At 44.3% G+C, this 26,052-nt stretch overlaps 1 protein-coding gene across 1 annotated transcript in view; it reads right to left on the bottom strand.

The window, feature by feature from the left end:
* The window catches only part of RBM33 (RNA binding motif protein 33), a 130,689-nt gene that overhangs the window by 62,023 nt on the left and 42,614 nt on the right, over nt 1-26,052 (bottom strand). Inside the window, exons 6-9 of the mRNA XM_040643761.1 lie at nt 24,818-24,934; nt 12,090-12,261; nt 6,771-6,979; nt 3,141-3,426 (exon numbers count right to left, since the gene is read on the bottom strand). Of these exons, the coding sequence (XP_040499695.1) occupies nt 3,141-3,426; nt 6,771-6,979; nt 12,090-12,261; nt 24,818-24,934 (784 nt within the window). The remainder of the gene's footprint in view (nt 1-3,140; nt 3,427-6,770; nt 6,980-12,089; nt 12,262-24,817; nt 24,935-26,052) is intronic.

The following is a 26,052-nucleotide window of genomic DNA, read 5'->3' on the forward strand; positions in this document are numbered from 1 at the left end:
CTGGGCTCTCGAGCAGGGACACTTCCAACTGGCTGCCTTCCTCTGCGCCGGGAGCAGAAGGATTTAATACTTGTAATGGTAACACCACCCTAGTTGAACCCTGGACTCGGGATATTTGATATTTAACATTTACCTTTCTATTGTCCCATGTATTTAATGGACTAAACTGATTTAAGTTTTTAATTCATTATAACAGTTTAATAGGGAAAAAATCTAGAAAATACATTTCCATCAAAACTAGTTAATTATGATGGAACCTTCTTCATCCCTGAAAATGTGTGCCAGTAGGAAAAGATGTGCTTATGCTGTTACTCTTTTTTTAAAACAACACTTTCATGTACCTTTCAACGGCCTGCAGCTCAGACCCCGGGGTGAGTGAACGGCCTATGCACAGGAGACACGCACACACCGACAGCCTCGCTCAGGAAGAGCTCGCTCATTTAGCGAACACACGACTCGTCAATGGTGCCCTGTGTGCACGCCCAGCTAGGACAGGGCTGCGCTCTCTCCCCCAGCAGCCTAGCTCAAGATCAAAGGTACGCTAGCGAGAAGGAACATGGGCTCTACAGCAGTCAGCTTCAAGTCGAAAAATCATTTAGCTGGTTCGAAGACTGTAAAAACTATTGTCAGAAAGCTGATCTTGTATTTACTGAACAATGAGCTTTGCGGCGTAAGGCCTGCATTCTGTATCTGTCAGGCTGCTGACTTTTTGGCAAGGCACACGGTTTTTGTATCTGGAAGACGTCCTGGGGTTTCCTTGGAGCTTTCCCACTCCGGACTTCTAATACTATTTGTTTTTATTAGGCTAAAGAAAATCTGTGCACCCTACCGTCTGCCAGTTTTCCACTCAGTGTTTATGAGGAAATACACAGTAACAGATGCCGGCCTCAGTAAAATGCTTCTGACAATGACGCTGACTGCAGGTGCCTGTCCAGGGAAGCCACTGTGGAAGGGGCTACTCCAACGTGGGGGTTCGCGCATCCCACAGCTGCTGCAGGAAACACAGGCTGTGTGCCAGGCACAGGGACGGCGGCAGGGAAGTGCAGCCGCCGTCCTGCTTGCCTCGGGAGCCCAGAGCCCCGGCAGAGGAGACCAGCAAGAGATTCCAGTATAAGGTGGGGACAGGCGGAGACTGTCAGGGGGTCGGGGACCTGCACTGACTCTGCTTCCCAGGTGTCTGACACAGGAGCGGTCTCCCATCACAACACACCCAAGGTCAGCTTGCCACTGTCACCATCACTGACATGGCTCCAAGGGCACAGCACGATTTCAGAGTGCCTCCAGGCCACCGGCCTCCTCCCACACTTCAAGTCCCATCTCGGGCTTCTCCCCAACTTCTGCAACTTTGGGATTCCAAGTTCAGTGTCAGCAGAGCCCATGGGGGCCTCAGCCACGTCCTTCTCGCTCAAAGAGAAACCCAACGCTCCCAAAGATGGGGCTGTTTTCCTCCCTGCCAGCTCTGTAGGTGGGGTGGGGTCCCTCAGGGCTGTCAGTGCTGTTTCAGACCCCAGCTCTGGTGCTCACATCATCTGATGTGTCACACCTACCTCCGGCTGCTGTCTGTCTACTGGCCCAATTGCAGCTCTGTCTCCCAGAGTTCAGCTCCTGTCCTACCACTGTCTCCAGCCCAGTCTCTGGTCTTCACAGAGACCATGCTTCCCAGACCCGGGTCCCCGACTACTGTCCTCTATCCCTCTGCAGCCACATCCAAGACCTGGCCGTCCAGGTTCCAGGCCTCGGGCTCTCCCCACACTTCAACTTCCTTCCTCTGGGCCTCTCGACCTGCCTGTGTGACAACCACCCTGCAACTTGTGCTTGCGCCTAGACCCCCTCGTCCGAACGCTTACTACCTCTATACCAGACACCTCCACCTGCAGGTCTCGTTAGCACCTAAGACGCAGAACACCCGGAACAGAACTTGGGGCCTCCCCCCTCAACACGTACTCTGCCCCACCACACGTGGTGGCACATCCATCCTTCAGACGCTCAGACCCCCTGGCCTCACGTCCGCCTTCTCCCTCCCGCACACCCATCTGGTCCACCACCGGCTGGCTCTGTCCTCAGCTCTATCTAGCAACTGACGGCTTTCCACCATCACTGCCACCGTCCCAATTTGAGCCACTGTCATGTGTTATCCGGATTAGTGTCATCTTCCCCTGGCTGGACGCCGGCTTCCAACCTTACCCCTACAGCCCACTCCCAACAGGGCAGCAAGAACGACCCTTTTAAGACAAACACCAGATCACATCACTCCCCTGCTTAAATTCCTCCAGTCACAGTCCATTTTGCTCAGAAGAAAAGCCATGGCTCTTAGAAGGGCTTGAGGTCTTACATGACATGGTTCTTTTCTGTTCTTACTCCACTTATGTCATGGCATCTCTTTTCGGTTTCTGGAACACTCAAGGCATGGTCTCACCCTCTCTTGCTGACCCCTCTGCCTGGAATATTATCCCCTGAAACAGTGACATTACTGGCTCCCCAACCCCCTTCAACTCTGACCTCTGCAATGAATCCTACCCTCATGTCCCAAGTTACACAGCCGACCCCAGGCCCTTGCTCTGCTCTCTGTCCACGGACGTGCTGCACACATTCTAACTGTGATATTCCTCGCTCACTGCCTGCCTCTGTGCGCTAGAAAGCAAGATCACCACCGCAGAAAGCTTTCTGTACTGTTTTTCAGCAATGTATCTCAAATGCCAGAGATAGACAAGTATCTCAGTGTGTGCTGAACAGATGCATGAAGATATGCTCCACAGCCCCTGCTCAGAAGTGGCTTCCTAGCTGCAGCAACATGTGTCTGTAGTAACAACACTGCAGGTTATTCACTTAAAATAACCACCAGAGCATACCGAGGGGCAGGCACTCACTGCGCACACATTCCCACTAGAGAATTCATGAAGGGTACGAACTCGGGCATTTCCACAATGACCTCTGCTGCCCCTGAAATTCAGAAGTTGCTCAGTGCTCCCCACCACATTATAGAATAAGAGGTACAAATTCTTAAGCAAATGAGTTGGCCCGTCAAGCTGACACAGGGCAGGGGGGGGCTGTGCAAAGACGCCAGGTTGCCCTTACAGACTTGCTCGTGACAACGGCCTGGCCACCGCAGCCTGCGGCTGTACGACAGAAGACACACGTACCTTGCACGGGCGTCACCACCGCCCCTTTGAAGTGGGGGTTTATGTGTATGTTCTTGGGCTGCTGCGGGGTCACGGGGGGAGGGGTCATCATCACCCTCGGGGCCTCAATCTGGGGCGGCAGATGCACTCCCTGGGGGGGCGAGGCGTGGTGCGGGTGCTGCAGGGGGAGCAGAGGCTGCAGCTGTTGCTGCTGGAACAGACTCCGGATGGGCTGCTGCGGCGGCGGCGGCGGCGGTGGCGGTGGCGGCTGAGGCTGCGGAGGAGGAATTAATCTTGGAGAGTGCGTCTGAAAACCAGCAAAAACAAAGACAAGTTTACAGAAATCAACACTTAGAGGGAGAGTAGCGGAAGCCTAAGGCCTCACAGATTTACACCGGCTCAACAGGAAGAGCGGCGGCTGAGAAGTCCGTGCACAGCGACAACCTGCACGAACGCAGCGGGACCAGTACGCTGCGCTGCTGTTCCCGGCCAGCACCGCGGCCTCACAGTGTGAATCAGCTCCGGGCAAAGAGGGAAAACTGCAGCCTCAAAATAACTCACATAGATCCCAAAAGTTAAAAAAATTTCAGTTCAGCCAATAAAACCCCCCGGAGCTAACCAAGCGCTGCGCTGCGGGCAGAGCCCAAGCTGCCCTCGGCCTCCTTGGAGCCAGTCCTGCTCCTCCTCTGCCAGAAACACCGGGGAAGAAAGATGGGGATGTGCACAAGCAACCGCACCAGACGTGAGGCCTGCCTAGCTCCCAGGAGGAGGTGGGAGAAAGGACGGAAAGGGCAGACACACACCTGCTGGGGAAAGCCGCAGAGCAGTGTGGCCACAGCCATGGAGGCAGAAGACGCACGGGGGCAAGGGTGTGAGAACAGACACTCGAAGCAGTCAGGGGTCCTGGTGCAGTCCCGTCAGACAACAGTCCCGAGGGCAGGGAAGTGGCCACAAGCACGGCGACTGCCGAGCATGGGGCTACCCCGTGTCGTAAGCACCTATTGCAAGGTCCGAGTACAGAGTAACTGGCTTCCCCCTGACAATGCGTGGAAGGGGGTCCTCGTGAAGGCCCTGCTTTTACGAATCAGGGAGCTGGTAAGTGGAAGAGCTGCAGGTGGACCGCACACCACCTGACTCCCCAAGTCCTGCTCGTGGCCACGCTCCTCAGCACAGCTGGTGCGGTCTCACGCAGCAAGCTGCCTTCCCTGCGAGAGTGCCAACAGACGGAGGCTTCCAAACTCCACCGCTGAGGGAGGGACCCGTCGCTCCCGCACACACCGCGCATATGAGGAACTACGGACGGTGACGTGGTGGACGGAGTTCACAGCGAGGGAGACAGACCACTCAGCAGGCCATGGCAAGAGCTGAATGGAAGAAACAGCCAAGGATGGATGAAGNNNCAATAGGGAAAGAGACATTTCAGAGAAACAAGGAGAATTCTGAAACCAAACTCTTTGACCTTGGTCTCAGGGAAGACTTTTCCAGAGATTCCAGTGCCAGGCTACATCCGCGGCTATCCACGCTCCAAGAATCCCTCGTGTTCCCTCTTCTAACTCATGGCAGGTGAAACGTGCACCTCTGCACAGGACAGTTAGGGATCCTGTCCTATCACCATGGACAGAGGGTCACCTGAGTCCGATCGGAATTGAACCGATGGTGAACACACTGCAGGGTCATCCACTCAAGAGCACAAAGGCGTCTTCAGGAAATCCCGTGTATGAAACAAGTGAGTCAAGGAGCCGTGAGACGCCTGGGTAGAGAGGCACAGCGCAGCTAGAAAGCACACGGGGAACTCGGAGCTGGCAAGAAGTGAGGGCTGGAGACTCAGACTTGCACAGAGAGGGCCAGTGGCAGGAAGGTGATGCCGCCCAGCAAGAGCTCTGACCAAAAGGAGGGCTGACAAGAAGGCAGCTAAAGGAGGGAAAGGAAGGAGAGCAGAGCCCAGGCCTACGTAGGAGAGGCTCAGGGTGCAGAAGCTCACTCGGACGCCCGAAGCGCCAGAACGCAGCAGGAAGGACTGGCCCAGGGGAGGCAGCGATTCTGAGAGCACCCTCAGGAAGAAGTGAAGGGAGGGGAGTCCAGGCGGCAAGTGACCAACCTAGGAGAAAATGCACTGATGTAAGGACATGAGAAAGAATATTCTTCCCAGAACTCTGGAGAGTCAAGAAGACAGACAGCTCTGGGGTGGGGAGTAACCAGGATCGAGGGCGTTTGTGGTCTGAGGACAAAGGTGGGAGCGAGGTTAAGTTCATCTCTGACAGCTTTGGTCCTCCCGATAAAGTGAAACTTTAAAACACCATGGCTAACAAAGGTGGGCATAGAGCTTATAGCCCAGAGCACCACGAGGCCGAACAGGTCACGCCACAGGCTTATCCCCAGTTCGCAGTGAGGTGCAGAGCCCACCTCGGTCATGAGAATTCTGGAGACACCACACCCCCGGCGGGGCGGCCAGGCCATCTTCCACTTGGCTAACAATGTTGAGGAACTCACAGTTCCTCTCAGCCCAGCCTCTCTTGAGGGAGGCTGGCTGGGCACGCCTCCTCTCTTTGTGGATAAGAAAAGCTACCTTTCCAGGATCACAGAAATACAATTACACAAAAACAGGTCGCCGTGTGTGGTTGCCCCCCTCTCTTCCAAAGAGGCCAACATAACCAAACTGGCTCTTCAGTACATGGCAAGGTGAGGCTGGGGGTGAGGGTACAGAACAGGGAAGACGGTCCAGCCTTTTTGCTATGTCAGAAGCTTAAGATCAAAACAGTTGTACGAACAAATAGCAGTTATTAACATCATCAACTTCTCTACACTGTCATTAACCCACCAACTTCTCTCTCCTTCCTTTACTTCAAAATTGGAATTCTCATGCTGAAATAGTAAGGCACCTCTTCTACCTTGTTATTTCACAAGTGAATGCATCCTAACATTGACCATTTCTTCAAAGAGGCAAAGTGTGACTTTCCCCTAAATTCAGATAAAAAGGTAGGAGGACATGTGGTAGACAAAGTGGAAGGCATATTCGTATTAAATAAGTTTGTCCTTCAAGACTGACTTCTGAAGGAAAAAGCCAGAAAATCCTAAAGCTAACCAAAAGAACATAAAAATCACCATAATTCCTTGCTTTGCTTCTGCGATTATCTCATCTTTGAAATGCAAACTGAGCTGAAATTCCAAGTATATGATCATGGACAGGATAGGACAGTTACTCTACAAGAAACTGCTATACTTAAGGAGAAGCCTCTGGTAAAGTGTATAAAGGAAAAACTATTTGATGAAATAAACAATACCGCCTCCATTCTACGTGTACCACAGCCACCTTTTTGAGCACGGGTACTCAGGAGCAGCAGCCCTCTACGAGCAGGGAGAGGGCGGAAGCCAGGCTCCTCTGCGGTTCTTGTCACTTGAGGACATAAGCCTCTTGTTACTTCTTTCTCCATAAGGAGCTGCGAACAGAATTCTCCTTTTACTACGTGAATACCAGGAGGACTGAATTAATAAGACCATAGATGAGATCATATTTTAAAGAAACTTTCTCCATTATTCCCACTATTAAACCTTAATTTCACACTAGGAGATATACACCAAGTATGAAACCCACAACGGCACACTTTCATTTGTTCTAAAGTCTTGGACTATCACAATAAAACTAAACATTACCACGCCAGGAGGCTGCGTCGGAAGCAGGGCAGGTCTGTGATCTTTTATTCTTGCACGCTCGCTGTTCTCTCTCCTCTGGTCTCCCATTCCGCGACACACCACAGAGCCTCCTCTCCTTCCTCCCCGCCTCGAACCATAGCGCCCCTGCTTATGCTGTCGCTCTCTTTCTTCGAATTCAAGCAACGCAGCTTTGGCTTCTGCTGAAAGCTCTATTTGAAAAGATGCATATATGTTAGATATCTTCAAATAGCCTAAACCAGATTTACAGGCAGAAAACGGGGAAGACATACATGACAAGACATCCTAAAAGAGCAAGTGCCTCACCCCCGGGGAGATAACTAGACTAGCGACAGCAAGCAGGGCCCAGCCAGAGACACCCACAGCCTGTTAGCGACACCTGTTAAATGAAGACATGACCCTCCCAGGTACCACGTAGTGAGGTACAGGAGCCACACACAGAATTTTCACTTGAGACCACAAAAACGTACAGAGGAAGCTAAAAGGAAGGGGCCAGGACCCGACTTCACACAGCCCTCAAGCCGCTGCGATCCCCTCCTCACTGCCGGCGGGCGGCACCAGGGAGGAGCGGGCTCGGCCAGGCCCACGCCAGCACAACGGCCTCAGTGAGACCAGTACAAGTAGTGCGGGTGCACAGCGGCACGCAGACTCCAAATGAAGAGGTAAAACACATTCCTGCTTGTTCTGATGTAAACGAAACTATTAATGAAAACACTCTGAAATCTATTTCATACAATGGAAAACTCATTATCATTTCAGATCAAAAAAGATCTTTACTCTGCGAAAAAAAGACTTCTATCCATGCGGTCCGATATGGAAGCTGTATCTGATGAGAGCAAAGTCACAGAAGAAAAAACTCATTAATGCAAATGCTTGTGGGACACCCAGGAGATGCTCACCTCTCTGACCAATGCTTTAAGGACACAAAACACACAGACTCTGGCCCTACAAGGCTTCAGTTGGCACATTATTCTAAATCCCTAAAAGGGAAAAGCTGACTTACTCATATACAGTTCCTTTACTTTAAAATATTATCTGAACTGTGGTATCTTACATTAACAAATGTATACCTTCTAAAGGTTTCACTGAATCCCAAGAGGCATTCTTATACCTTCTTCTACAGTGAAGGGCAAATTTTAAACATTACCAGTTCATCTCCTACCTTGGATTCCATAATCATCTCCAAACTCTCCAAAATCTCTAAGCCACATTTCATTTTCTTGATATTGTTTCTATGGTATTCCCCTCCCCTTCAAATAAATCTAGACCCCATTCAAGAGAAAATTTAATCTCTTCGTAACAAGCACAGACTTTTACTCTAATCTTGACTACATGATTGGTTCACATACACATTTTATGCAGTGAATCAGCAATTATTTTTCTAGTGGTTCTAAGTGTCAAGATTAATTTCACTATCCCCTGTAATAAAATGGTTTCAAATGACATCTTTAATCAGCAAGTAAAAATGCTTTCCTCCAATTGAGACAAGCTGTCACAAAAGGTCACCAAAATATGACAGGATGGAAATTACATTTGTAACTTCAACTGAAATGTTAATTTCCTCTTACGTGTTTTCTGAACTATATCCATATTCTAAAGTAGAGAGATATGGCTCAATGAAACAAAGTTTTACACTGTATTGTCCTTTTCTAAAATGTGCTTAAGAAAAACATTTGCATACAACTAATTTTTATAACAGTTGGACTAATGCACAATGAATAAACATTTATAAAATACACAGCTTATTTGGCAAAATAAAAATAACAAATGATAGTCTGAATTTTTTTTTTTACAAGAGAATTCGGATCAAGGAATTTGTAAAAAAAACCTTGCTTGTAATACAAGGACCGCTGTGTAAACTGAAGCCAGGATCCTACTGCCAGCACTACCAATCTTGAACTGTTTATTACTAGATGAAAATATTCTTCCCACAGATCCTTCGCCTTGAACAAAATTAACTAAGGATATTATTTCAAGAGGACATTATGTGGACATGATAAGAATGTTCTTTAGGCTAAAACAATAAAATACAATTTAATGTATTACATGTGCCAATAAAATTTAGAATATTGCAAAATCTAGATGCCTACTCATAGACTAATGGATAAAAAAGGCCTAACTAACATGAATGTTGTCTTTCGGGTACTGTGTGTACTGCCCTCAAAGAGAATCTCAGGTCTGCCTCCTAGGGCCAAAGAACCAGCAGCTCTGAACTTCTGTGCTGAGACTTTAGGAAAACCAGTCACGGACACCTACTTTTCAGAGATGGCTTTTGACATTTCCATTCAAAATACATCACTCCCTTACACACATCAGTTCTAGAAACCCTTCTCAGCTGGGTTCCACAAGAGAGTTAAGTCCTTAGACCCCACGGCATCCTTCGTAGAAAACGAGCGAATCTATCTGCTAAGCATGTGGTTGTGCACCACCCTCCGGGAAACTGAGAAAAGTCACATTCGCTGAAAGGCTTAGTTCCCAGAATGCTGGCTTGAGCTCCTTACTTAAGATCTTAACCTACGTGAAAGCCCAAAATTCTACGTGAATTCAAAATACACATCAGCAACTATGTGTCAGGTTCTATAGCCATATACGAATCCATGGTCTCCCCACTGAAGGACGGTGTCCCCGATCTAAATGCGAGAACTACTAAGAGAGACCCAGCCCCTCGCAGGTTCTGAAGGGAACTCACGACCCACACGCAGACCAATGGGTCAGGACGGGGGACGCCAGAGCGTGAGTCCAGTTTCCTTTTCAAAGAGTGGAAGGTTCTCAACATTAATCGATGATACCACAAAATCATTTTTATTTGTATTCAAAATGTTAAAAGACATCATTTGTCAAGAAATACATACATAAGAGACAACAAATGGACTCTGGTAGCAAGACATTTTAATCCCATTACAAAGAGTGGGTAAACAGCTTTATACAGTCAAATAAATGTTAAGTATTTCTATACAGAACCTGAAACTAATATCTCTATCACCAGGAGCACACAAATAAACTGATGGGTAAAGCTTATGCAGATTTCTAGTTTACCAAATACTGTAGCAGCTTTTCTTTCTCAATCAGTATTTTCTTATATGTAAAACTAACCTTCTGTTGGGGGGGGAGATCAGGGTAATAGCGTGCACTGTTTTAGGAAACCAATCTGTAAATGGACAGAAAAATCCTTTTTGTACTGGGAATAAGTCTAACTCTGAGTTACTAGAAAACTCGTGTTTCAAACACTAAGCTTGCTTATGTCAGGGCTCACGCATATGGAATAGAGAAAGACACATTTAAGCCCCATTTCCACTTGCCCTATTACCTGGCCACAAACGGATTTAAACCTCATTTCTTAATGTTTAAAAGAATGTCTCAAACTGTTTATGCTTACAGCCCCTCTGCCTCTGAGGACTCCAGACTCTCTCCCCCTGTATTTAAAGGCTCCAGCTTGCCTACCACTAACCCCTTCCAACCTCTTCTCTCAGGAGGTACAAATGACCCTGAGAAAGGCAAAATGAGGCAAAGGTCCTGAGATGTAGGAATGAAAGCAACACAGATGATGAACAAAAGCAGGATGGACGCCTCAAGATGTGCTGTCAGTGCCTGGGGCAGCTACAATGCACAGAGAGAGATGACCCCGGCTGAGGACAGACGGAGGAGGGCGGTGTCGAGGCTCAGGGGAAAGTGACCTCCATGCTGGCCTATAGGGAGCTGGCTATAGACGGGAAAGGCCCTTCTAAGTGTTTGCCAAGTGATTTCACATCCTTAGAACCTACAACTATCCCAGTTATAATCTGATACATCAAGTCCCCAACTTATGTGACAATGTCACAGCCACTACAAAACTGCACACAAAAGTGATGAATTCACCCCCAGCCCCAACCCACCTCTCGAATAAGATGCTGCCCGATACCCTCCGTTGTTCAGCCGGGGCACTCACTCTCCCTTGTTCATCTTTCTCCAGCCCAAGCCTGAGATGTCTGCTCCCGTATGTAATGTTACCAATTCCTCCGGCTGAAAAACAACTTTTGTGGGTTTTTTTCCCCATCCTCCTTTTACCCAAGGCCAACTTCAGATCCACTTTCTTAGAAACTTAGGTTGTCCTGCTTCAGACCAACTGGCAACTTTACAGCATAATTTGAAAAAAGTCCAGGGAATTCTTGGGTCAAAAGCTAGAGGAGGAGGAAATCAGAGGGCAGAGACTGCCAGGAGTCTAATAAATTAGTCGAGTAACATGGTAAAACTGGCTCACTATTGTTAATCTGTCTACACTGGGAGATTGGCTTCCTCATGGAGAATTTACATCTGCCACTTACAGATACGTGCGCATGTTTCCAAATGAAAAGGGCTATAAATAATGGTTTAAGAAGTAATCAACGTAGTGACTGACGGTTAGTTTCTTGATTTTTATCTTGACCAAGACCCGAAAGCGGGTAAACCCTGTGTCCTTCCACCCTCCCTAGAACACAGTACAACACCCCAGTGGTTCTTAAAGTACAGGTTCCCGGGCAGAGCAGCAGCATCACCTGGCAACTCATCAGAAATGCAACTTCCTTGGGTACCACCCTAAACCTACCGAATCAGAAGAGCAGGGAGTGGGTTCCGGAATCTGTGTTTTAATAAGCCTTCTAGGTGATTCTGTTGCTCACTCAAATTTGAGAACCACTGTAATATTCTTGGCAAAGGACCCTGGAAAAAGGAACCACTGGGGGTAGGGTAGGGTGAATAGTGAAAAAGGCTCTCTGCCGACCAGCAACAGCCTGCCGCAGGTATCTAAAAGCAGGGTTTGCTCAGAATGATGTTCAATTGATTAGGTCTATAAACAAGTCACCTTATCTCATAAAACATGGAGAGGAAATGACATCCAGAAAAAGAACACAGAAAAAAGATGGTTGTAATGACACTAACAGGTACAAAATACAAATAGTCTGGTCCAGAATCAGCCCTCCAGAGGGGTCAAATGGCCCTGCACCACGCCCACACCACCTTCCCAGAGCCAGCCAGGACCTGCACGGTGTGCACGAAGCATAGGTCTAGGCCATCGACTCCAAAAGAAAAAGCTATTTAAAAAAATGAGCAATCAAATACTTTATTCAAACATTTTTAATCCAGAAGACAGTCATTTTTATAGAATTTATAGAACGACTTTTACAGCACCGTAACTCAGCTCTAACTTCACACACCATCCACTCTGGATGGCACGCACAATAATCTACAAAGTCGAGCTGCTTCTACCGATTTCATCAATCATAACAGCACTATGGAGGAAGTTGAAATGGGAGTGAAGAAGGATGGGAGACAGGTAAAAAAAGTTACCCAAAGTTTCTGGAATGTTCCTTCTCTCTCTAGTTACATCTGAGAGCCTAATAATTGTTCCTTCTTTCCTTTCAGTTTTGAAACGTAATCGTCCAGACTCTTCATCATCATCATCTTCTTCATCTGATTCTTCTTTTATGTCCTTCTGTAGTTCCAAAGTTTCCATACCTCCCTACAAGGCAGACATACAAAACAAAAAGGGAGACTGAGTTCCCATTCTTTTGAATTAAATACTAAAGCATGATTTTATATATAAATATGAAATTTATATATATATAAATATAAGATTTATATATATAAATATGAAGTTTATACATACAAAGATTCTTTATGTTTAAGATGTAAAGATACTGTAAAATGTTCCATGACAAGGCCATGTAGAACACTAAACTGATTCCAGGAACAAATAACCTCAAACATTTAAAAAAAGTTAAAAAAAAGTTCAATTCCTACTTGTAATTAATATACAATATATACTATTGTTACATATACTTCTGAGAGAGGACACATAAATTTTTTTTTTCTATTTTTAAAATTTTTTTAAAAAGTAGGCTCCATGCCCAACTTGGGGCTCGAACTCACAACCTTGAGATCAAGGGTCATATGCTCTACCTACTGAGCCAGCCAGGGGGCCCAAGAAACAAAAATTTCAAAAAGTCCCTGCTGGCCTCAAGTCTGATCCAGATTCCAGCAAAACTCAATATATTCATTAAACTAACACTGGAGTTCCATGAGTTCTGTAACTCAGATTCGATGAGAGCATACTCCTTCCTGTCACACAGGCTCAGCACTTCCAGTAACTCCTGACCTCATCTACCATGATTTTTACTCTAGGCACGCACCCCAAACCTGCTGTTAGGTTGGTTGGTTGGTTTCTTCAGACTCCAAAATCTTTCCTCACTCACTCTTACCCTCTACTTTATTCCACTGTCCAGAGTTCGTGCATCACTGCCTCTGGCTCAGAATACTGCGACAGAAAAACTTTTTTTTTTTTTCAGTCACACTAAAACCAGCTTTTATCTTTTATTTTATTATGTCAGCATTCCTGCAAAAATACTGTCTAATCTAGTCCCAAGTAAAAGTAATTTCTTCATCAACAATTCTTACTCTACATGTTCCCTTTGACACTGACCACTTTTCCCCTTGTACTAGGTCTTAGTGGCCTCCTGTGAGATAAGACAGGGGCTTACGAGTGCCAGGTTCACTTCAATACTTTTTGTAAACGTAAAGAAAACAGAATTTGCCCCTTTATTTTCGTGATTCATTAATTTTAAATATCCTTTACTCTTAACAGAAACAAGATGAACTGCTTTATTAGAAAATACCCAAGAAACAATTTAACATAAACCAAAGATACAATTGTTTTGTATTCTTTTCCCGACATTTTCTGTGCAAAAAGATAAACTACAAATGCATACTCATTGCTATAAATACTTCAAGTCTCTAACATCTTCAGGAGTTCAAATGCCTGAAGATAAAATAATGAATGTAAACTAGATTTTAAGCCTAATGACTGTGATACAACCACCTTTCAGTATTCTGACATTTAGTATACCACGGAATTTTAAAGTACCAAAGTCTTGGCATTTTGTTGGTTTGAGATCGTTATTTCTGTCTTACTGAATATCTGAAACCAAAATGAGTAACATATGATGGACCCAGCTAGGTTTGCGCTATACTACACTCAAATCAAACAAAGGTAAACTCATTTACAAAGTACTCTTCCCTACTTCCCTAATTCTCCAGAGCAGTGCTTCTCAAATTTAATGTTCATTCCCATCACTGGGAATCCTGTTAAAATACAGACTGTGATTCTACAGGTCCATGGTGGGGCCTGGGACTCTGCATTTCTAACAAGCTCCAGGTGAACCTAACATGCTGGTCCAAAGACCACACATTTTGAGTAGCAAGACCACAGAGGAGAAAAGAAATGGCTACCAATGAAGCAAATATTCTACTTCCTACAATGGTCATTTCTAATTCAACCATTAACAGTAATTTCAGTTCAAAGACTTTCCAAACAAGTTTTACATAAAACATGAAAGACTGAAATTAATAAAGCTTATTTTGCATCCAAATCGCCATCTAAGAAATCTAAAGAGGACGAGTTGAAAATTGTTTCTTTGAAACAAATGCTACAAGCCACCAAAAACAAATAAATCAAGTCTATGATCCAACGATCGCATTCCTAGATATTTACCCAAGAGAAATGATCATTTACATTCATGTAAAAAACCTGTAGGAAAATACTTACTGCTCTCTTTTGGATCACCAAAACTGGATCAATAGTAAGGGAATGGATACATAAATCGTATCTACCCAATGCTTGTGAGCAGTAACAAGGAATGAGCTATTGATACACACGTGGGATGAAATCACAAAAGCCACGCGGGATGAGAGAAGCCAATCGCGATACACTGCAACGAGTCCACTCACAGGACATTCTCCGAGAGAGAACCATCATACCAGTTCCAGTGGTTAGAAATGGAGGGAAGGCAGGACTGCAAAAGGACAGCATAAGGTAGTTTTCTGAGCAATGGAATTCCTGGAATGCAAGCTTCTTGTCTAAGTCTCAGAGGCCAGTTAAGCCTTGCACTACATGAAGGACTACACTGGAGCGGGGCCTGGTCTCGCCTGCCTCGACTGCAGCCTACTTACTACTAGACAACCTTCTCTGAGCCAGACCCATGCCGTCAGGCACTGGTTACTACCTCTGATTCCAAACACTGGGCTCAAAAAAAAAAAAAAAGGCATCTCTTTCGGCCATATGATTTACAGAATCAAATAACCTATCTGCCAAACTGCTGACTTTCTCCACAGTTTTTAACTAGTATTCTATTCACAAGTAAAACTCCAATGAAAGGCAGTGTCAATGACATAACAATCAAATTATCCTAAGATTCCATTGTGTAAGAAGTTAAATATGTGTGTATATCTGTGATCTCATTATTAGGCTTTGCCAAAAATACTCAACGGCTTGATTTTTAAGTACTTAATTATCTTGAAAACCTGAAAGATGTAATTGGAATTCTTAACAGAGGGTACACATGAAAACCATTACGAAAGTTCCTTAAAAATAGACAACTCTATCAAAATCTTACCACACACAGTTGACCCTACACAGATTGGAAATGCACAGGCCCACTTATATGTGATTTTTTTGGGGGGGATAAATACAGTGCTGTAAATGTATTTTCTTTATGATTTTCTTAATAACATCTTTCCTCTAGCTTACTTTATTGGAAGAATACAGTATATAATACATATACCAAACAGGTGTTAACCGACTATTTCTGTTCCCAGTAAGGCTCCTGATCAACAATAAGCTATTAGTAGTTAAGCTCTGGGGGAGTTAAAAGCTACACACAGATTTTCAACTGAGCGAGCACCAGTGTCCCTAACCCCAGCGTTGCTCAAGGGTTAAAAGTATACATAAAGAATTACAAAGTCTAAGGGGAAGCAAGACGCAGACCTGCATATATTTTCAAGTTCTCCAGATAATTCTGAAATGAACCTTTGATCTCAGTGTTTTAAAAGAAAATTCAATATTCTTTCCCAAACTCGAGGGGAAAAAACAGGTAGTTCTCTGACGGCGGGGGNNNGGGGGGTCGGCGGAGGGCATAGAGACCAGTTTCAAAAAACTTCCCAAAAGTTTTTATTGCTTACAGGATATTTAACAGAGAATAGTTCTTTATTATACCATGAAATACAAATCAGATACAAATACTAATTCTGCCAATAGTGAACATTTAGGGGCACCTGGGTGCCTCTGTCTATCAAGCATCCGACTCTTGATTTCTGCCCAAGTCATGATCTCAGGGTCCTGAAATTAAGCCCTGCATCAGGCTCCGCACATGGCAGGGAATGTGCCTGAGATTCTCTCTCTCCTTCTCCCTCGCCCCCTCCCCCCTGCTTGCTCTCACACACACATACACACACACTCTCTCCTGCCCCTCTCTCTCCAAAATTAATCTTTTCTAAAAAATAGTGAAAATTTATAAGTTGTAAAGATAGAGCAAATTGCAAAAAAATTCTAAGAAAATTACAGACCAATATTCTTCATAAATACAGACACAAAATTCCTTTAAAAAACAAAAGCACATGGCATCCAGCAAAATATAAAAAGGAAAATATATCACAACCAAGTGAGGTTTAGCCAGAAGCACAAGGCCGATTTAAGATTCAAAAAAATCAATTTAACAAATCTTAGAGAAAAATTCCAAATATATGTAGATAGCACTGTCCCCAAACCCTCTTCCAGAGGTGGAACTCCAGTCCTTCTCCCCTTGCTTTAAGGGCAAATTACTAGGGACTTGCTTCTAAGGAATAGGAAAAGGAAAGACCATACTTCACAGACCTACTACCTGTAACTGGCAAACAGGACATGACCACATGATCAAGACTAACATTGCCAGGGAGGTCTTGTACACCCAGTGGTATGATGGATGAGAAGGGCACCGAGCCTCCGTGGCATTCCTTCCAAAAAACCATAACCCCAGTGTGATCACGAGGAAAGGATCAGACAAGCCCAGACTGGAAGACATGCTATAGGATATACCCCTAGACTGGCACGGCTGTGAAACGCAGGCGAAGACAAACTGGCACAGACCAGAGAAGACACAACAGTGTGGGCCCCTGGACTGGATCCCAGAACAGTAAGAAGACATAAAAAATGTCTTGTTTAAGGGAAATAAAGTCTGGAGTATAGTTAATAGTTTTTAAAAAGCCAGTTTAATTCACATAAATAAAAGAAAGGATAAAAGCCACAGGAGTATCTCAAAAGATGCAGAAAAAGCACTGACAAAATTCAACACCATTTCTCATTTTTAAAAAAAATCTCAACAAACTAGATAGAGAAAAGAGCTTCCATCTGATCAAACGAACACAAACCTCCAGTGAGCTCCTATTACTTACCTGGTGAAACACTGAGCACTTCCCCTACCATAGAGAACCAGGTAAGAATGAATGCCTTCAGTATTTCTAGTCTTTCACAGAGGTAAAAGACATAAAAGCACAGGTAGGAAATGAAGAATTAGAGGGTGTTTATTACAGGCAACAGGACTACTAAGGCATTAGCTTTCCCCCAGCGTGACGGAAAGATAATAATGCGTTCTCTATCAAAATCCCAATCAGATTTTTGGTAGATATTGGCAAGTCAGTTACAGAATTTATATGGAAATTCAAAGGACCTAGGATAGCCAAAACAATCTTGAAAAGAAAGACAAAACTGATCGATTTATACTACCTGCTTTCATGCCACAGTAATCAAGACAGCGTAATATTAGCAAGGGAACAAAAGAGGTTCCAGAAAGAGACCCAAACTTAAAATGGTCAATTAATTCCCAACACAAGCACTAAGGCAATTCAATGGGAAAGGAAGATTTTAAAACAAATAATAGTGCAACAATCATATAAACATACAGAAAAAAGTGAAACTCACACACAAACACATAAATATTATTAGTTGAGATAGATCATAGACCTAAACTACAAACAGCTAATACCACAAAGCTTCCAGAAGAAAACACAGGCTAATATCTTTGCAACTCTGGAGTAGGCAAAGATTTCTTGGGTCACAAGAATTACCTGGTCTTCATCAAATCAAAATTTTCTGCTCATGAAAAGATACCTTTAAGAAAATTAAAACAGAAACCACAGGCTCAGAGAAAATATTCACTATACATATAAACATCTATCTGTCTATCTAGGGGCACCTGGGTGGCTAAGTCAATTAAGCATCCGACTCTTGGTTTCGGATCAGGTCACGATCTTGTGATTGTGGGATCGAGTCCAGTGTCGGGCTCTGTGCTCAGTGGGGAGTCGGCTTCAGATTCTCTCTCCCTTTCCCTCTTGTGCACACTCTCAAACAAACAAACAAATAAATTTTTAAACAATCTATCCAGAACACACAGTAGATATAGATACATATACAGATATATGTTCTATGCAGAGACTACACAGACAATATATATTCTCTACGTGGTGTCTGTACACTATGTACAGCATAGACAGACAAAGATTAAAAAGAACCCACATTTTTTTAAGACTAAAAATGGACACAAGGAAGATCTAGAAGGGAAATCAGCACATGGAATGGTGCTCAATATCGTTAGTCATCAATGGAACACACACTAAAACCATAATGACACACCAAGTCAAAGGACTACACAGAAACGACTGACACTATCAAGTGATGGAGAATGGAGACTCTCAGGCAGGACCACGGGGAGTACAAAATGATACAACCACTCTGGGAAACCATTTGGTGGTTTCTTATAGAATTAACTTCTACTGTCTCTAGTAACTCCATTCGTACTAGGAAAACAAAAAGATACATCCACGAAAAGATATGTAAAATAATCTTTATAGTTACTTTATTCATGACTTTAGAAAAAAAGGAAACCTGGGCACCTACGTGGCTCAGTCGGTTAAGCATCTGCCTTTAGCTCAGGTCATGATCTCAGGGCCCTGCGACTGAATCCCACGACGGGCTCCCTGCTCAGCGGGGAATCTGCTTCCCTCTCTCCCTCTGCCCCTGCCTGTGCCCGCTCTCTCTCTCTCTCTCAAATATCTTTTTAAAAAATATTTTATTTATTTATTTGCTAGAAAGAGAGAGAGAGAGAAAGAGCACAAGCAGGGAGAGAGTCAGGCAGAGGGAGAAGCAGGCTCCTCCCTGAGCAGGGAGCCCAATGCAGGGTTGGATCCCAGGACCCTGACAACATGACCTGAGCTGAAGGGAGACGTGTCACCAACTGAGCCACCCAGGCACCCACTAATAAAGATTTTTAATAAAAAAAAAAAAAAAGAAAAGGAAAGAAAGAAAGAAGAGAAGAGAAAAGAGAAAAGGAAAGGAAAGAAGAAAAAAAAAAAAAGAAACCCAAATATCTATTATCAGGAGAATGAACACACACACGGTACACCCCTGGAACGGAATGAACTACCGACATACACAACTACTTGTATGAGTCTCAAAAACATGCTGAACAAAAAAAGTCAGACACAGAGTAATAATTGTACTACCTGAGTACATCTATGAAGTCCTAGAGCAGGAAAGACTAATTTAAGGGGACAAGAACACTGTCTGCCTCTGAGGAGTCAGGGCGGACAAGAAAGAAGAGGGAACGTTCTGGGGCCACAGAACCGCTTCCAAGCAGAGGAAGCATGCTGACTTGCACACACACTCGGGTCCAAACACTGAACTGCACACTTCAGATCGCTGCCTACCACGGACCGTAAATGGCCCACAATTTAGAAAGTAAATATTTTCAACAGTGCACAGATTTCTTGACACGTCTCTCACTACTCTCCCTCTACCTGAAGAAAGCATCTCACGCAGCAAGCCTGTTTAAACCACGGGTGACGACGACAAGCACAAATGGCCCTGGGCATCTTCATACTCACGTCCTTCTCATCCGCGGCGAGTACAGAGAGTCTTTGTTCTAACCAAGCAAGATCACTAATGAAGCGGAGTCCCCTCGAGCAGGCTTTCCAACTGAAAGGCCTCCTCGGCTGCATCGTGCAGACGCTAACAGGTACTTCAAGGCGCTCCCGGACCGAGGCCGTGTGCAGGACCCCACCGCACACCGCGCGTCCTCCCTCCTCCCTCGGCTCTACGCGCACCCTGTGGCCCCCCCACCTCAGACGCTGCAGGGGTGCCAGCGGCTGGTTCATCAACACCCTGCAGACACTTCAGAAAACGGATGAAAAGGCTAGAAAGATACCCAAACACAGGCACTGTGGAAGACTAAAACCGTTACTCCTTAAGGACTCTAGTCTGACTTCTAAAAAAGATGGAACAGCAGCTCTCCAAAGGAAAACCTACCACAAGGTACTAAAACAGCACGTGGCACCTACTTTTCAACACCTGAAACAATAAAATGCACACTTCTCAATAATGGTATTTTAGGCTGCCTGACATTCAGTGATTCTACTATAAGAAAGCAAACAAGCCCCACATATTTGTTGGTAGGGGCAAGACCAGCACATTACTCGCCTCCAAGAAGGATGATCAAAAAAGTCCAGAGAGCAAAGCACATTACAAAGAATTCTCAGTCGATACAAAACAAGCCACATAAACAAGGTAAACTTAAAGCAACCATCAAGGACAGAAAGATAGGAAAGTAAAGATATTTAAAACCCTGTTACAAATACAAATACATTAAATATACAAAATACAAATGCAGGGGTGCCTGGGTGGCTCAGTCGTTAAGCATCTGCCTTCGGCTCCAGTCATGATCCCAGGGTCCTTGGATCGATCCCCGCATGGGCTCCCTGCTCANNNNGAAGCCTGCTTCTCCCTCTTCCACTCCCCCTGCTTGTGTTCCCTCTCTCGCTGCCTCTCTGTCAAATAAATAAATAAAATCTTTAAAAAAAAATACAAATGCATTAAAAATATTTTAATATATTTCAAGCAACATAAACAAGGCAAACGTCAACCAACCATAAAGAGACAGAAGGATAAGAAAGTGTAACAGTGACTTTTTAAAAATACTTTCAAATACTAAATTTAAAATTAAATGATGGGACATACAGCTCAAAAGAAAAAAGCAAATACTATACCTCCTCACAGATGGCATTAAAAAAAGAGAAACTAATCAATCTGGAGGAGAGTTTACCTTCTCTATAAAAAGATTCATACTGAAAACCACCTTTCGGATGTTTCATGCGAGACTTAGCAGCTAGAAGTCACAGGAGTTCACAAGTGCAATCCCATTCTTTGCCTTATTCCAGGGTCAAAATCTTAACCATCTTCTGTTTCCCATTTATAAAAGTTATTCTTCTCATAGCAAAAATATTTTTAAAATATTTGGGGTACGAAGTATCAAATAATCCCACCATCTAGAGGTAATCCCGGTCATCGTTTTTGTCTGTATCCACACAGATGTGCAGAGTGACACAAACATCCAGACGTGCAAGGTTACAGGGAACTTAGGGGAGGAACTGTACTATCTTCCTCTTACACTACATGCCCGACAGAGAGCTAGAGCATCCTTCACTTAACCTTCTAGAAAAATCTACATTGGTTCCATTTATACTCCAGGCTGCAAACGAATTAACTGGAGCATGTATCTTTGAATACATCTTAGATGAACTCTTCTGGATGACTTTATCAAGGTGGAATTATTGAGTCAAAGGACTTAAGGCTTTTGATCCTGTCAAGATGAGTGGAGAGTGTGAGATTTTCCCCCTCACGCAAGGCAATGAGGTAGTTTGCCACTGTTTCATGGAGGCTGTGAGAAGCCATTCGACCCTGCTCACAGTTGAGGACGATGCATTACTCTGACCCAGAGCAGTGGCATTTTGGGGCCGGCTCCCTGAGCTGATTCCCAGTGTGCCATGTGAACAAACGGGGCTGTGCTACAGGAGAGACTCTGAGTTTAGGGACCCCCAGTCTGTTAAAAGGAAGAGAAAGCATACCTACCCCAGGTCCCACAGGAAGATACTCCATCTTTCAAGGCTGTGTGCTTGAAAAGACAGCTGAGAATAAAGGGGCAGTCCGTGCTTTGCCCACAAAATATGCAGAGACACGAGAGACCCACAGAAAACAGTCTCTGGGCAGTTAACACCTCTAAAATGGTCCCCCAACAGAGACTGTATCTGACCAATAATTCTGATTTTTGCCAGTATTAAAAAAGGTTAAAATTACCAATTTTAATTTATTTTATTGAATATATTTTATATGCTTAATGGTCATCTGCTTATCTTATTTTTGGATTACTTTCTCATATTATTCACCGTTCTTTCTACAGGAGTGCTCATCTGTATATACCGATTATATTAACTTCGCTAAATATATTAACTCTTAGGCTCACATGTAAATATTTCCCCAAATTTGTCATTTGTTGAACTTCTTTGTGGTGTTTTGGGGTACTTAAGAGATGATCAAATCACTCTTTTCCTTTACTACTAGAAGTAGTAGAATGGTAATAACCAAGACAACTTGGTGCTCGTTTTTCCTCATTTTCTATCATGTCCTTAATAATAAAACTCCCAATTTTGGCTGAACACATTGTCACCTACTATCTTCACCAGTTTCCCCTGCTGTAGGTTCAGGCCATGTGACCAAGGCCTAACTCCTGAGATGTTTATATAGGGCTATATGAGAACTCTGGGACGTGGGTTCAAAGGGTGGCATGGTCCCCTGTGGTCCTCCTGCAATCCACTGTTTGGATGTGGACCACGCTGAGAAAGGCAGCCCTAGAACTTACTAGCCACGTCCAGAAGAAGCCTGGGTACATGACTACCTGGTGAGGCCTATACCAGATCTGAAACGTCCTCTGGAATTTTTTGACATTAATGAAAAATGAACTTCTCACATTTGCTGGGTTTTCGGTTTTGCAGGTAAGCTTAAGGCCAGTCGGTCACCATTATTAAAATATTTTCTTCTAATCTGCTGACAGTTTGGTATAAGTATGTGCATGTGCACAAGTGTCATGTCTGGTTATTTTTTACACAAGAGTCAATCAATCTGAGATCCGCACTGGTACAAGGTATAAGGGAGGGATCTAACTTTTCCCCAAATGATCAATCCTTTCTAAGTATGTCTACAATACTCTGTCATATTAACACACACATGTTATGAGTTCATTTCCTTTGAGGCTGGGTCCGATCATTAATGTTCCTCCAAAGACATCTCTTTCTCCAGAAGATACTTGAAAATGGAAGACAAGATTACATTTTTTTAAATAATAAACCACTTTTGCTTTAATATTTTAATGAATACAGTTCAGAAATCGAAAGTCTGAAATACCTAGATCTACAAGTCAGACCCAGAAGGCACTTCCAGAAGGCACCTAAGCAAGGGTAACACCTGATTTTCTTTGACTGCTTCACTCAAAAAAATGTTTATCTCCAGAGATCATTAGACCTTTCCTCATTCTAAAGTATCCTATAAACACAATAATATTATCAAAGGGTAAAGAGACTATTACCTAAAATACTAAAAGAATAAATTACAGACAAGTATCAATGAAATTAATTTTCCAAACTCAAAATCCCACACACTAATAAGCAGGACATGAACTAACAGGTTTCCCTCTCAACTATTCACCACTGGGAACAAACCCTGCAGCGCCCTATCTGCGCCTTCCCCTTCTCTCCCTCATAGCTTCTTAAGAGTTTTCCTTAGATGCCTTCTGCCTGAATCAGCCTCTCACAGCTATGACCTAGACGTGCTCCAGGCCCCAGGCCAGGCGGAGCGCTACAGGACAAACCTGCACACAACTCTGGTTTCAGTGAACCTCGGGGCAGCGGCTCCTTGGGACAGTGGCTCGTTACTGCCGGCACAGAGTAATCGTAAGGAGGGGAACCATCTCTAATTTAACATCTTCTTCAGCTTTGTCTTGGTTCCTTATCCTGGTTCCTTCTGCAACTGGAGAATCTGGGTAAAGAATTCTCCGTACTATTCTTCTATCTTTTCTCTAAGTTTCAAATTATTTCATATAGTAAGAGACAGAAAGCACAAAAAGAAAAATCAAATTTAGCTTATTAGGGAGGAGAAAGGATCTGTCCTGGAAAGCGTCTGCCCACAGCATGTATGTCGACGCACTCTGTCACAGCACTGTGTCAGGGAAAAGTAAGAGTAAACAAAATGACCTGTATACTGAGTTTCTAAAGCACTGGCGTAAGTATCTCAAGTAAACGACCTACGCCACTGGAATACTGCTTTTCGTGATTTTTAAAGGAAATTACTGAGGAAAAGAACATTAATAAGGAAAAACCGTTTTTAAACCAACAAATTCTAAGGCTATAGAATGACTACAGCTTACATGCTTGGCCCACCACACAAGTTCTAAGGTTGGAAAATGGACTCTATGCCTCATACCACTTTTATTCATCCAAACGACATTTATTTTTCAGACTAGCCCACAGATCACCTCTTCCACAAAGCCTCAACGCCCCCCCACCCACTTTCCCCATGCGCTCCAAGACCCACTCCCAACTAGAGGGCCGCTCCGTGAGCTCCCGAAGCAGGGACTGGAGCCTCTGCGGGCAAGCTTCACTTCTCCTAGGCTTACATCACAGAAACTTGCCCACACGTCTTCCCTCTCCTGCATTAAGCAGCACGTTCCTCAGTACAGGGGCCGAGCTTCTCAACCACCCTCGTTTCTTTAACACCTAAGACAGCCCTAGGGGCGCCTGGGTAGCGCAGTCGTTGAGCGTCTGCCTTCGGCTCAGGACGTGATCCCGGCGATCCCGGATCGAGTCCCACATCGGGCTTCTCCGCTGGGAGCCTGCTTCTTCCTCTCCCACTCCCCCTGCTGTGTTCCCTCTCTCGCTGGCTGTCTCTCTGTCACATAAGTAAATAAAATCCTTAAAAAAAAAAAAAAAAAAAAAAAAACAACACCTAAGACAGCCCTAAATACAGGAACCCGGAAGTGTTTTTTTAATAATGGTCATAACTAACAAATGGTAACTAATTTAACATGATTACAGCACTCCTTTCAAAGCACTAACACATACATCACATTTTTAAAAGATTTCTACCCACGCCCCCATAAAACACTGAAAATACTCTAACACTTAAAGGGCAAACAGCTATGTGGAAATCACAGCTCACCAGAACTCATTGCCCAAAGACTCTAGAAAGCTCAGGCTTTTTACTGCCCTCATAGTTGAAAGAAGAGATGCAGTAACTTTTCACTAATGCTTAAAAAAAATGCTCATTTTAAATCTGGAAGAAAAAAAAAACCACCAAATTTTGGACTCTTTAAAAGACGAACAAATACCTCTTCAGTTTCAGGAGCAACCTGGGGGTCAGTAATCTCATCTAATTCATCTTCAGCAACACAGTCTTCCTGCTCTTGCAGCCCTTGTTGCCCACAAGCCTGCAAGTATTCTTCATCCTAACAGCCATTAAAGAGAAAATAAGTCTTCCTCATAGAGCGTCAGGTTTTTGAAAGCACTTTTCATCTTCACGACTCATGCTTCATTATTTTAGCAAATGTGACTATGGCAATTACCCGACGAAGCAGAAAGCACGAAGCACGCACATCGAATGTGGCCTCCCCTGTGTTAATGAGAACGGAGTGCAGTATGCTGGCCCCATCGCTAAGGTTAGTGCCACAGCTCTGCTTCAGCCCCCAAGCGCCCTGATAAATAGCTCTTCTTACAACTAGCACTAAGGAAAAGCAATCCTCAAAAGAATGTTCTCCCACAGTGCAGCTCAGCAGCAGGGAGGGAGCTGCAGTCACACCCGACGTGCACCATTTTTACGGCAATAAAAGACAATGAAAGTATAAGCCATTCAATTCAACACAGGAGCTTTATTAAAAATCATGTTAGAATCTGCTTCTCCATCAGCCCATCCCGTGAATCAGAGGGTGATTCCAGGTTTGTATGAAATGTGAGGGGCATGTCAGCAGGCAGACATCCCTTGAAGGGCAAATGGAAGGAAGCAGACAAGCTGGCTAGAGACAACTTCAAGAGAAGGAAGGGTTCCTACAGATAATACCATCCAGTAATAAGAACATCTGATCCTTCGTGGGGGAGCTGAACTTGCCAGCATCTCCCCGCACTGGCTGAAATGAACAGTGGTTGGTTACAAGACAAGCAACCAAGACGGAGCACGTACAGAACCTGAGCAAGTACGGGCCACAGAAGCCACACCTACAACCCCCAAAGAAACCAGCTGTACTCAAGGTGACAAACTATCGTAGGTCCCACAAATGTCTCTCAAGGCTATCTGAACTCACTGTATCTCACTCTCCAGATGAAACCATCGCATCAAAAAGAGAAACTATCACTACCCACAATTCACTAGCAGAACTGTTGGATTTCAAATAAGGCCAGACGATGCTAATCAAAATTTTCAGTTAATATGTAATGGAGAATAGTCTATACCACTGGGTCCTCCCCAAGAAACAAAAATCTGCTACCCAATCTGAAATTGTTTTTACAGAACAATGTTTTATGAAATCACAATCTGTGGTAATTTTAAAAACCCTGAAAAGATTGTGCTTAA

The sequence above is a fragment of the Ursus maritimus genome, unplaced genomic scaffold, assembly GCF_017311325.1.
Source record: "Ursus maritimus isolate PB19 unplaced genomic scaffold, ASM1731132v1 scaffold_3, whole genome shotgun sequence".
NCBI lineage: Eukaryota > Metazoa > Chordata > Mammalia > Carnivora > Ursidae > Ursus > Ursus maritimus.